This window comes from Abramis brama (assembly GCF_963993115.1).
Source record: "Abramis brama genome assembly, chromosome: 11".
Classification (NCBI taxonomy): domain Eukaryota; kingdom Metazoa; phylum Chordata; class Actinopteri; order Cypriniformes; family Leuciscidae; genus Abramis; species Abramis brama.
This window is the reverse complement of record NC_139973.1, coordinates 10,507,532-10,520,385: the sequence shown is the minus strand read 5'-3', so window position 1 is coordinate 10,520,385 and position 12,854 is coordinate 10,507,532. Positions and strand designations below refer to the sequence as shown.

At 38.2% G+C, this 12,854-nt stretch overlaps 1 protein-coding gene across 4 annotated transcripts; it reads right to left on the bottom strand.

Moving 5' to 3' along the window:
• Positions 1 to 161: 161 nt before the first annotated feature.
• Positions 162 to 12,854, bottom strand: srsf3a (serine and arginine rich splicing factor 3a). Of its 4 annotated transcripts, none has more exons than XM_084129211.1 (7): positions 12,739 to 12,854; positions 8,484 to 8,530; positions 8,126 to 8,336; positions 4,178 to 4,312; positions 912 to 950; positions 631 to 717; positions 162 to 547 (listed from the first exon to the last, which is right to left on the bottom strand). In XM_084129211.1, the coding sequence occupies exons 2-7, from the start codon at positions 8,488 to 8,490 to the stop codon at positions 520 to 522; spliced, it is 507 nt and encodes a 168-aa protein (XP_083985337.1). In that variant the 5' UTR covers positions 8,491 to 8,530; positions 12,739 to 12,854; the 3' UTR covers positions 162 to 519. The 4 variants fall into 4 exon arrangements, with proteins under 4 accessions (XP_083985337.1, XP_083985338.1, XP_083985336.1 ...); XM_084129212.1 differs by lacking the exon at positions 12,739 to 12,854 and adding an exon at positions 9,263 to 9,395; XM_084129210.1 differs by lacking the exon at positions 12,739 to 12,854 and adding an exon at positions 9,028 to 9,121 and having other exon boundaries at positions 8,484 to 8,529.

The window sequence follows — 12,854 nt, the reverse complement described above, 5'->3', positions numbered from 1 at the left end:
TATTCATTGTTGATAAATGCATTCGTACATGCAGAAATTTTAATAAACTAGATTAATACATGCTGCAAAAATGTAATAGCTAGTTCATGATACCTAATGCAATAACTAATGTCATTGCTAATCAGAGTGAATTGTCGAGCAAAGAGAAGTCATGCAGTGAATTCATAAGGAACTTTTTTTAATGGAAGTACAAACAAAAAAAAGCATACAAAATTGGTTTCAAATGATCAACAGACATGAGTTACTCCATTCAGAACCTTTCACTGCCCAAACAGCATAAAATTACATTCCCGGCATTTAGGCAGGATGAAACAATTTCTACCCATTAAGCACAGATATCTTAAGTAAAAAAGGATCCTCAGAATGCTATAGGGAAAACACATTTTAAAAAGACTTTGGGGCCAAAAAAAAACAACAACAACAACAAAAAAAAAAAATCCATTGTTTCCCATCATCCTAGTCTGTTGAGGAGGAACGAACAGACATGCTTTCTCTGACAAGGCTGGACTTGAACAATTCTCACTTCCGACCATTGGATCGTGAACGACTGAAAAGAAAAGAAACAAGACAAATTAAATGAGCATAATACTCCAAACTATGTTACTACACAACTTATAAGTATAAACCTACCTGCGTGATCTTGAGAAAGACCTTGAAGGTTTATAGTTTCTATCATTAGATAAAGACCTCTCTCTTCTCCTCTCTCTGGAAAGGGACCTATAAAAGACAAGTAAATACACAATGAGTGTTCGTCATAATTACTCACACTTCTAAGAAATTGCAGAAATGAGACAAAGGGCAAAGTTACAGAGCTATATCCATAAGAATAGCCATAAATATAAGTGATGTCAGGAAAATATTTATGGTAATGTCAATACTTCTGTATGATTTTGAAAACATAAGTAGCTCACCTGCTCCGACTACGGCTAAAGCTCTGCCTCCTGGGAGACCTAAACATAGATGCAAGAAATACTAACAAGTCAGGGGTCAATATGGTTAAAAATATTCATGACAAATGAAGCGCCACGCAATGACAATTGTTTTTTTTCCAGAAAAGACAATAATCTGCCTTCAGTGAAGGTTTTAGGAAACCCATTATGGGTGAATCAATTTTTAAATCAACTAACTATCAGAAGCAGCAGTTCCAGATCAGCCTTTTATTTGCCAAACCTTTGTGCACTGATCAAAAAGGTTTCAGTATGAAAACTACTGAAACAGAGGGATATATAAATGTACTGTTTTGAAGGGGAGAAACTCACTCTTTGGATATTGTAAAATACAAATTACCATAACAAAAAAAAGGTCATACCTCAAAACCACCAAATAAACAATTCAATGTCATTAAGCGGGAGGAAAAGGCATTAACTTACTATTCTGTTTTCAACAAGCTAGTTATGATGCAGTGAAGCTGAGTGCTGATCAGGAGGGCGTAATTTGCGGGGAGATTTTGCCAGATGGTTGCTAGATGTTAACAGCTATACAGTAGTGGCTGAAGATGTCAGTTAGATGAGGACTGCTGAGGATATGTTGTCATGTAGACATTTGGGGAGGGGCATAAGACCCGTTGATTGGTAGTAATTGTGGCGTGGTTGGTTTTGCCGATCAGGTTAACGTTGGAGGAGGTGAAGGAGCCTGAGAGAGGCATGCTCGGGAACCAATGGGCTGGTGGCCATGCTTGGATCATGTGAGCTGATTGGTGTACGCTGGTCACATGATGTTGAAAGAGGGCTAGTTGACTGACTCAGAGGTAGATGAGTAGAGGCTTGGTGATGTCTCTGAAAGGGGGGGTGGGGTGGTCAGCTTCATTAATATAAATAGAAAAATGACATAAAACCCAAACAATGAGAAGATTCTTTGGAAATAAGTCATGTGATCAGCTAAAGACAAAAAAGAAGGAACACCTGGGCCCGGTTGCATGAAACCTCTTAAGTGGTTTGACTTAAAGGGGGAAAAAAATCCCTGAGGCAAGGGATTTCTTTAAGTGCGTTGCAACAAACGTCTTAAGGCCTGGGTATATTAATTTTCCACATTCCACTCTGAGTCGCGCACAATTGAGTGTGTGAGCTTTTTAAAGTATACTCTTTTGGCCATGAGTGCGGAAAGAGTGCAAGTGCCAAACTTTGTTAGTGGACTCAAGTCCCTCACACCTGCACTGTTGTAGACGCACGGTCCATGCAGACACAAAAATTGGGCAGCACGTTGACAGTGTGCGCGGATGTCCCTCCTGATGACAAAAATGTCACATGGCCAGTGTGGAACGTGAACGGCCAGTGTATACTCTGGGATTTAACCATCACCCATCCCTAAGTGTTTATATTAAGCATTTTGCGATAGTTTCTGGCAAAACAGGGCAATGGAGAAGCGGTTGCTATAGTTACAAAATCTTCCACAATAAACAGAACAAAACAGACAACTGACTTTAACATTTAATAAACTATACAGCTACAATATGTTATGGAGATTATTAAAGGGGGTCTGACGGACAACACAGAGCATCCTAAAATTTGAGCACATTGTTTCTTTGAGTGTACGCACACAGGCAGTGTCCAGCTACGTCACCGGTCCTGCCGTGCAAATCACATAGTTTCCCATTTAATTACATTATATTTGTCCACCTCCTTGTTACTTTACCCACGCGTCGACACCACTTTGTCTGTATAGTTATTCAATTTTGCCGCCTTGAACTGAAGCACGAAAGTACAGAATAATGCGTCCAGTGTCTTAGCAGCGACACGGCTCGGCGCCTAGTCCTATGCGTTAACCGCTTTAAAGTACTAATAACAAGAAATCTAAACCAAACTGGACCAAAGACAAAAAAAAAATGACTTTAAGGTGAAATGATCACTAAGGACTTTGTTGCAATGCATACAAGAACTTAAGGGAACACTTAAGTAATTAAGGGAAATAATACTTAATGACAGCCTTAATGTTCCTTAAGTGGACCCTTATTTTTTTTCCTGAAACCCATGTTTCACTAAGGGTACCCTTAACCTTAAAAATTTGGGTTTTCTTAACTTAAGGGATTTCATGCAACCGGGCCCTGACCCCAACAGCAATTTTTTTTCTTTTTTTCTATAAAATTAATAAAGAAATATCTTACTATTGCAATAATACATACTATTGCACTGTAAAAAAACCTATTTATTAATAATAATATTATATTATAGTACAATGTTAAAATAAAAATATTAATAAAATTAATTATTATTATTGTTATTTTACAGCACAACAGAAAAATAATACTAACATTTATGGTGGTCCTAATTTTTTGGCTTTCAAACGTTAAACCATTGAAGCTTTTATTTTGAAGGAAAACCGCAGGAAGACCTTAACGCTTCTCTTTGTAGACAACAGATTTATTAACAATTCTCATAACAAATTTGAGAAGATGGTTGGCGCATGTTGCTTTAAATTGCAGAATAGCATTCAGCGTGAATCGAATCTGAAAATGAACACAGTGCCGTGCTTTGACTTTACTCTGAAACATGCAGCACAACCATTGTGATTTGATGATCGCATTAAGCCATATGACATTCTCACAGCCATGCATTGTCAAAATTCATTAAAAAAAGGTTACCAGGCAACTGCCATCATTTTTACTTGCATTTGACGCTTTGAACCCCCGGCTAACATGCTATGAGTGTCTCGCAGATGGTGCCGCGAGCTCGTGCAGCGCTGTCAGAATCAATCCGTGCATTTTATAAATGGGGTTAGAAAACGTAACATTTTGCAGTTTATTTAGTATTTTTTTAAGGCTATTTCGCGATTTCAATCATCATAATGTAACCAGCCACACAATAAAAAAAAATCCCTCATATTTAAGAAATTCATGTGGGTCCTACTTTTCAGGACGGAAAAATTGTATAAATAGGGAAAAATAATATCCGTGACTACAATTTAAGTAAATGAATATCCCTGATCAAAAACTCAATGCAGTCATTTAGAATAATGGACATCAGTTAGGGGGAATGAAGCATTGGTTAACCAAAACAACCGTTGAAAACATATCAGGGCAAGCATAGCAAGGGGAAGGTTTCGAACAGCTCTCCCAAATTTATGAAAAGATGCTGGTTTGTCTCCACACCTAGGCTCATCATTCTGCCCATAACTAAGCTTGAGGTGAATGGGTTTAGTCAAAATTCAGCTCAAGGTGATCAAGACAAGCTCAAAACTGTACCGGCGTCTAGCGGGTGGGCTGCGGCGTCTAGAATCATCACGTGGGCGGCGATTCCAAGAAGGGGGTGGTCCTCGATACCTTGATCGTTTTTCACCACTGGACATTTCAACTCGCACCCGACAACCACATAGTGTCCTGAAGAAGACAAACATAGGGTTATAATACTTTGCGGACAGAGCATGCCACATATTTCAAGATCATGCAGTCCAACCACTGAGAAAACAAAGCAATAAATAGCAATTAGCTGTTATATTGGAGACATTTTTAAAATAACATGTAGGGCTGAACGATTAATCGCAATAAAACCGCACGCGATTTGGCAAAGGCTGCGATTATTTTATGCGCAGCTTGTCAGTGGAGTGCGGCTGATTGGTAGTAAATACTGCCCCATTTGAACACCAGAGGGCGCTCTCATGCAAACACGATAAATATGCCCTGCTGCAGAAGTACAATAATGCATCCTTCCAGGAAATCCCTATCGCTGTAGCTGAATAAACAGAAGATTGAAACGCTTTGATTAAACATGACTTATAAATACACGACTGCCTTATTCTGTGTAAGGCGGCACATCATCTCACAGAAGGATGCTCAACTGTCGTTATGAAGTGAGTTTGGAGTAAATGCATGTTATTAAATGTTGTCTGTTGTTGGACAAGAGGTTCATAAATGCTTCTCATGTTTTGGAAAGATGTTTGACGCGTGTTGTTTTTTCAAATGCACGTTATAAGTGACTCAAACTCACAGTGCTTTCAGATGGAGCAGCGTTTACATAGCCGTACATCAATGACAAGCATTTAAAAAAAAATAATTGCGGCCTTTGCGATTTTAAAATCGCGATAAGCCATCTCGATTTAAGTGTGATTAATCGTTCAGCCCTACTTCTCAGTGTTATTTTAGTATCAGTGATATAAAAATAAAGTCTGATTAAAAATATTAAAAACAATTGTATATGTATTGTATATATTTTATATACTGTTTTCATTTTAGTTTAAGCAATTTTGTTGTGTGTTTGTCATTTTTAATGTTCTCTTTAATATGTCTATACAGTTTTTATTAAATTTTAGGTTTGGTTATTGAAGTACTTGAAAATAAATGAAAAACGAACTTAAAGTCCCTGTAAAGGCAATTCTAAAAAAAAATTCTAAACACATTATAAATGTTAGAAATGTATTGCTAAATCATATTACAAAGACTGTGAACTGTGAAGTACTGAATTGTGGAGTTAGACCGTTAAACAGTTTTTCACCATTGCTGTGTTCCGGATTTTTTGGGCGGGGCTAAAACGGGGGCTCGATGACGCACTGGAGCCCCTGAGCTCCTGGACACGCCCCTACTTGATGACGCACTGGAGCCCCTGACGCTGGCCCCTCCCCTAACAATATAGCACATTCACATCAGTTTGCCGATCGCGAGTTACTGTCAGTACTATTAGTTACTACATCCTACAGTTTGCTAGCTAGCTATGCCTTCGTTACGGAAATGCATATTACCTGGATGCGATCACGTACAAAACAGATCGGTGTCCTTATTTAAATTTCCGAAAAACTATCATATCAACAAGAGGTGGATTAATTTTGTGAAGAGCCACCTTGATGGAGAGTCGAGGATCACCGCCAAAACCCACCTCTGTAGTGATCATTTTACACGGGATAGTTTTATAAACTTTCGTCGGAGACAACTGGGATTCACTGATAATCCGCTGTTACTGGTGAATGGGGCCGAACTGACTATCTCCCGCCTCGGCGATCATCCTCCCGTCGCGCCGACAACTGGTGCCATCGTCGGCAGTGCGTGCCCACCAATGAGTGTAAGTTGCCTTGTGTGCTTATGTTATAATTATAGTAGGTAGTCCAGGCTCGAACATGTATGGCTTTGTAAAACAAATTAAGCTGCTAGGAGCATCCATTCCGGCTGTAGCGGTGACAGACAGTTGAGTGTGGCGACGGCAGCTTTCCCGCGAGTGGGCGTGGTTTCAGCGCAGCCAGCGGACACGCCCCCAGCGTTTGAGAGCAGAGACTACTGCTCATTTTTTCAAGATTTTGATAGCTTATTTTATGTACTTGCCGGCTTTTTTTATCATTCAAATTTGGCTGGGTGGCTAATAACACATTTTTCTGTGGTGTGACAAACTCAGAACACATACTTAATTTTGACTTTACAGGGACTTTAAGCTAAACAGAAATGAGAAATGTTGCCTTGGAAACTAGCTGAAATATTTTTTATTTTATTTTGAGTTTATTTTTATTTCAACAAGTACAAAAAATGGTTTTAGCGTTAATGATAACCCCGTTACATCTATATACATTTTTGTCCTTTTTCAAACACACACGATACAATTCTTTAATCCTTCCCTTAAAGGGATAGTTCACCCAAAAATTTAAATTGTCATTTACTCACCATCATGTTGTTCCAAACCTGCATGAGCTTCTTTCTTCTGTTAAACACAAAAGATGGTATTTTAAAGAATGTTGGTAGACAGACAGCTGACGGTAGCCATTGATTTCCATATTTTGTTTCTACTATGAAAGTCAATGGCTAGCCTACCGTCAACTGTCTGGTTACTAGAGCTGTAGCGGTGCGTCGATGACGTCGACGCGTCGACGCCAAAATTACGTCGACGTCATATTTTTTGCGTCGACGCTTCTTTATTTATTATCTATTTATTTTTTTGCACCATTCCCGGAGGTACAGCTCGCCACACACACACCGCCCGCCGTGTTATTCTGCCATGTTTTCTCCCTTTCTTTCCAAACCGCGACAAACGCCAGTCTCCTTTCTCTGCAGAATGCCACAAATCCGCTCAACCAATCACAGCGCACCATTCCACGCATTGTAAACAGTAACGGTGGCGCTCTGACACCCGGCATCCTAGTTTTCCTTATCTACTTTGCACTTTTTGATCAACAAACAAACAAAAAAAATTATACATTGATGAACCTGTGGTGGATTCTGCCGTAGGGAAGAAAGGTAAGCCATCGAAATCTAATCATTTACGTGAGGAGATTAAGAAGATGAGGCACGCGGGAGGAAGAGAAATGCCGACTGATGCTTGTTCTCACACGACAGCGTCAAACTTCTGTCGAATGCTGACACGTTAACCCCAGGGGATCTTTTAAAAAACTTTCAATTCTTGTACTCAAAGTCAACGAAAACCGAGCAGGACCTAAGCCATTTTACAGCTGATCGCCGTCAAAAAAGAAGGTCGCCGTCGTTTAGAAGGTATTTCTAGCGATGGCTGATTGAATGTAGCATATGTTTAGTCCAGATTAGTATTGACCGAGTTCAGAGGCTGTCATATGTGGATCAACTTACTTTGTTGTGTATTTTCAACAGTTTCAATGTGAAAAATAACTTTTATATTGATTCAATGGATTAATTGCATGAAAAAAAAAGGATTTATCACATTTATACTATATTATTCAGAAGTAAACATTGTAGCTGACAGTGTGTTTATGTCAGAATGTTTATTTTTAAACCACAACCTTCTAAGTGCTTCTTTTACCAATATATTTAACATATCTTTTGCATTTCTCATCCAAACAACGTCAAACTTGGCACTGCACTTACTCGTGCCCAGACAGCTGTCGAGTTTGAAATCCATCGGAGTAACGGCTCGACAGAGATATGCGAATAACAGACAGGATAAATAATTCCAATTAGTCGTTAGATTAGTCGACTAATCGATAAAATAATCGCCCGACTAATCGTTTAATTAATAATCGTTTACCCCAGCCCTACTGGTTACCAACATTCTTTAAAATACCATCTTTTGTGTTCAACAGAAGAAAGAAACTCATACAGGTTTGGAACAAGTTTAGGGTGGCTGGGTAAGTGATAAAATTATCATTTATGGGTGAACTATCCCTTTGATCAGTATAATCTAATCAGCAGGAATCTAATCGTTTGTCTGTTCCAGAGGACTTTGTTCCTGAATTTAAACATTCTTACCTTCCGTCAAGTTCCCTCACAGCATCAGCCGCATCTCTGGCGTCCTCAAACTCCACAAAAGCAAAGCCGGGAGGATTTCTGGCCACCCATACGCTCCTCAGTGGACCGTAATAGCCAAATGCTCTCTCCAACTCAGTCTTGTTACCAGTGTTGCCCAAATTACCAACATAGACCTTACAATCCAGTGGACAATCACGGCTTAGGGAAGGGTCTGCGGAGGGAAAAGGGTTTAGTTAAATAATTTCTATGTTCTGTATTATTAGTTGTCATAATGTCTATCCAACCTTTTTTTAAGAACATTAAAATGTCTCATTAGCTAGGGTGGATGTTAGAAAAATTTAATCAAGACGTAAGTTACCTCCCATGTCTTCACCAATCCCGAACTCAACTCCACACCTAAAAAAACTGCAAGAAATAAGACCATAGCACCGAAACTATGAATACGCAATAAAAACTGGATGATAAAAGTATCAACTGTTACTTTTAATATGTAGCACAATCAAAAGTGTAACTAAAGAGGCTGTAAATTTTGGAAACAATGAAAACACTAGCATGCAACACTGGATCACTCACAGGAGTTATGAAGCTAATTTAAAAGCGGCTTTAAAGAAAAATAAAATACAAACATACAAACGATAGTAAAACGGTTTGAAGGGAGCCAGTGTTTTAACATTCAAAGTCTAACGTTAGTTCAATTTAAAGCAAGCAGATTTGTTACACATTACATTCATGTACCAAGCTAAAAGGCTAGCATAAGCGTTTAAAGGCCTAAACACGACATCAAAGCAATAACAGTATATCAGACTGATTTAACAGTCAAATAAATCCGACTACATTATAAGTTATACGCACATTATACATTTATTCGAGATAAGTTAATAATTGCGGTTTCGTTTTCTTACCGGTAACTCTACTTTGTTTGCGTTAGCGAAATCGAAAACGCGCCACTGCCACTAACACCTCGTTGCTAACGCGCGCTAATAGTAACCACAGGCCCTCGCCTCGCGAGCAAATCTACATGTGAAGCACTTCCGGTTCTCTTCATCTTCAGCAACACGGACGTCAAATGAAAAGCTCTCATGCCTAAAAAATATGAGAAGTGCGCTACATTTTACACTTTAAACAGCCATCACACACCTGAGATAACAATATTTGAATGCTACATGGAAGTGTCTAAGGATGAATGTTGACGCTTAGGTCCAGCACAGTAATAGTCTATCAACACCGTACATTGTCTTCCCTTGGATAATGAATGAACTCTCCCTTCTATTTCAGGTCTAACTTACTCAGCAGAATACCCAACATTGTTTTTATTAGTTTATAACATTTACTAATTATTTAAATATTTAATAAATACATTTGTGTGTGTGTGTGTGTGTGTGTGTGTGTGTGTGTGTATACATTTTTTTCCCTGTATTGTTATATACAATATATTTGCTCAAAATCATTAGGTTACATATTTTGATAAAAATAAATCAAATGATATAGACTAGTGCTGTCCAAACTATTAATTATGGTATATATTATTATTATTTTGTATGTTATTTTGGTGGTATGAGCTGTAAAAGATATTATGACCCTTTAATTAGCAAAATATGGGGTCAATACGTGTGTCAGATCCTCAACAGCTCATTTAGGCGCAATCTTGGGGGCAATAGTTCAGCCTTTGTTTTAGGTTAAGTAAACACCAGGGGAGTTATGTAACACGACTGCCGCATATTCAAATAAAGAGCACTACGCTGCCTGCCTTTATTTTTATCTCACTAGGCACAGGCAGGTCAGTAAGTATGAATGTATGTTTACATTTACCTCACCCTTTTCATACTCCAACTCTTCTGGGGTTTTGTCATTTATATTTATTGTTGTATACTTAAGTAATTTCGAAACGAAAAGAGCATCCCATTGAGAAACCAACATATATTTTCCTCATTCTTATGTTCCATGTATATTTGCCTGCAAGACAATGTGAATTGGTCTGTTACCACACACGGCACAGAATGTTTTTTTCCGCCCAGATTAGTACTGCACATTCTGTTCTGTTTTTCTTCCTGATGACTGGTTAGCCTCTCATGAACCCTCCCTCTCACTCTCCATAAAAGATATACATACAGACTAAACACACACACACACACACACACACACACACACACACACACACACACACACACACACACACACACACACACACACACACACACACACACACACACCTTTGGTTTGGCTTTGCTTACATGTTGATAAATTACTTGCACCCACATACAATGAAATGACACTGATACTAAATTTTATGGATTTAATGGAAAGCTTCTTTTTAATACATTTAATCCAAAGTTCACACATCTTACAGATAGAGAATACTTCAATACTTTCAGTGGAAGCATTTGTTTGAAAAAAGAACTTTCCATTCTACAATATCTGTAAAATGTCATTTTACTGGTCTAGTCTGAAACCTAAACATGCATGAGATAAAGACATAAGAGGTACAAATCAGGTGTTTTTGTGAAAAAACTCAAAAACTTTTTTAACAGATTTAAGATTCAATTAAAAAATCTAACATTGAATTACACTGATAGACTGTTCACAATTTTGTCTGCCTTATTGCAAAACAGCAAGTGCCAACTTTTTCACTTGTCTTGGTTCCTGCAAGTATTTTCCCCTTTATTAGCGCAGTAAAAGATTGTTTAGACTGCCACAAATGTCCCTACCCGACTATCACTAAATCACTAAAAAAGGGGTCCTGAATGAAAAAATCCGTCTGTTATCACTTAGCCAGACAACTTTGAGGTGCTTTCTGCCCGACATTTATTTGATTTTCTGACATATCATTGGAGGGCAGGTTTTTTTGGATGGAGGTTATGGTCTATGTTCGGAAGAGCATACTTTGTATGCAGTGGTATGCAGCACTTTTAGATTCATGGATGACCAACTACATTTATCAAAATGTGCAATACAAAGAGCACACTGCAGAATACTGTATCCCACAATGCAACACGCTGGCTTGGCCTTACATTTCCAGTGAGACAAATGAACGAGTACTATCAACTGTGACAAATCTGTATTTGGACTAATTTCTAGAAATTTAACAAACTAAACAATGTCTGTTTAACCTTACTATTTTTTTTTAAACCAGGAGGCAGTATGTACTGCAGTATACAAGTAGTTTGAGAGCGCCATTCAGATTTGCAATGCTTTATGGGAGTGGGTGGTCACTGTTGAGCTCTTTTGCCAATAATTACATTTGTATTTCCATACTAACAACAACTTAACCAACGCTTAATCTCTGAGCTTATGCTATGTCTGTCTCAAAAGGTTGTTATTTTATGGAGAAAATGAATGGGATTTTTACTTTCTGGACCCTACTATTGGGCTCTTTAATAGTCACCTATAATATAATCCATTATTTACACCGCAAATGTGGCACAGAAGCGCTTCTGAAGTGGAAATTGTCTTTACAGACTGTTTAATGCTGCTTAGAGGTGGCATTAATGCATTTACACAACAATTTTAACTGCATAATTAGAGGGGCTGAGGTGGGTCAGAACAGGCATAATTTAGTCTGGCTTTTATTCTGCATTGCATCTTTACACAGAATTTTGAGCAGGCACAGAGCAGCCTTAACTCAGCTGTGTAAAGATAACGTATTTGTTTCATCATTTCCAAGTGAGCCTTCAAACTCTCAGATGGACTCACTGTTTTTACAGAATCCATTTACCAAAGGAGGAATATAATATATAATAATTCATCACAGTTGGAATGTGATGTTTCATTAGAGCATGCATGTAAGAGCACCATGGCAAGAAGACCTTGGAATATTGCAGACTGGCAAAGGGAAGAACCACAAAAAAAAGGTTCACTCTTCTTCTTTGTGTATTAGACATGGTTTAATAGCCTACCATTCAGGATCTTACATAGACTTCACCTATCAAACTAAAGCTCTCTAAGATGTTTTCTTCTGTGAACTATGTGATAGATGCAGTCAGACTCCATCATCAGGATGTGTTTTGGAAGTATCTAATATTTGTAATTATTGGATTTCAGTTTTTCAATTATTGTCAGAGTTGTTGGGGAAACCATTGGACCCAGACCCAATTTTGGCTATTTTTGGTGTCAGTGTTGACAGTGTGGAGCTGTCTAAAAATCAGTGTATTGTGCTTGGAGTCGTCGATTGATTTTGCTCAATTTAAAAAAAACAACCAAAAAAAAACAACAACATTTTATTAATTATTTTTAAGACAGCAATAATTGAACCCTATAACCCCACTACCCCCCCCCCCCTCCCCCTTTTAAAAATTAATTTTACCCCCCTAAATGTATCATTATTTATTACCCAAACTCTTAATGAAATACATCAATACATTTCTAAGTTGTACAAAAATGTCCTGTTTTTGTCAAAGTTCCTTTATAGAATGCCGGTGTTAGAAGGTTATAATAGACTATTACCTTTCGCTTTTTCCTATGAGCAGGTCTATGCATTCGGGCGAATAAAGACAGTGACACATGCAATATGCAATGTTAATTCCACTTCCCAGACGTTTGTATTAAATGTAGTTGTAGGCTGAAAACAGACGACGCGTTTGTCAACCATGTTTGTCAAGTTCAGTACCATTTCTTACCTCCGTTGCGCAGATGAGTCAGTCAGAGTCTCCAGTCTCCACCGCACGTGCCACTGTGAACTAGAACATTTAGTTCTTGACGCGCGGACCTATTGATCTGAGAATCCAATGGATAT

Bases quoted from the DNA above. Each gene is read 5' to 3' on its own strand.
- srsf3a (XM_084129211.1), bottom strand. The intron at 4,313-8,125 runs GTAAGAATGTTT...TGTCTTCTTCAG, and splicing joins GTGAGGGAACTTGACGGAAG to GACACTATGTGGTTGTCGGG. The intron at 951-4,177 runs GTACAGTTTTGA...ATCTATGTTTAG, and splicing joins AGCCCACCCGCTAGACGCCG to GTCTCCCAGGAGGCAGAGCT.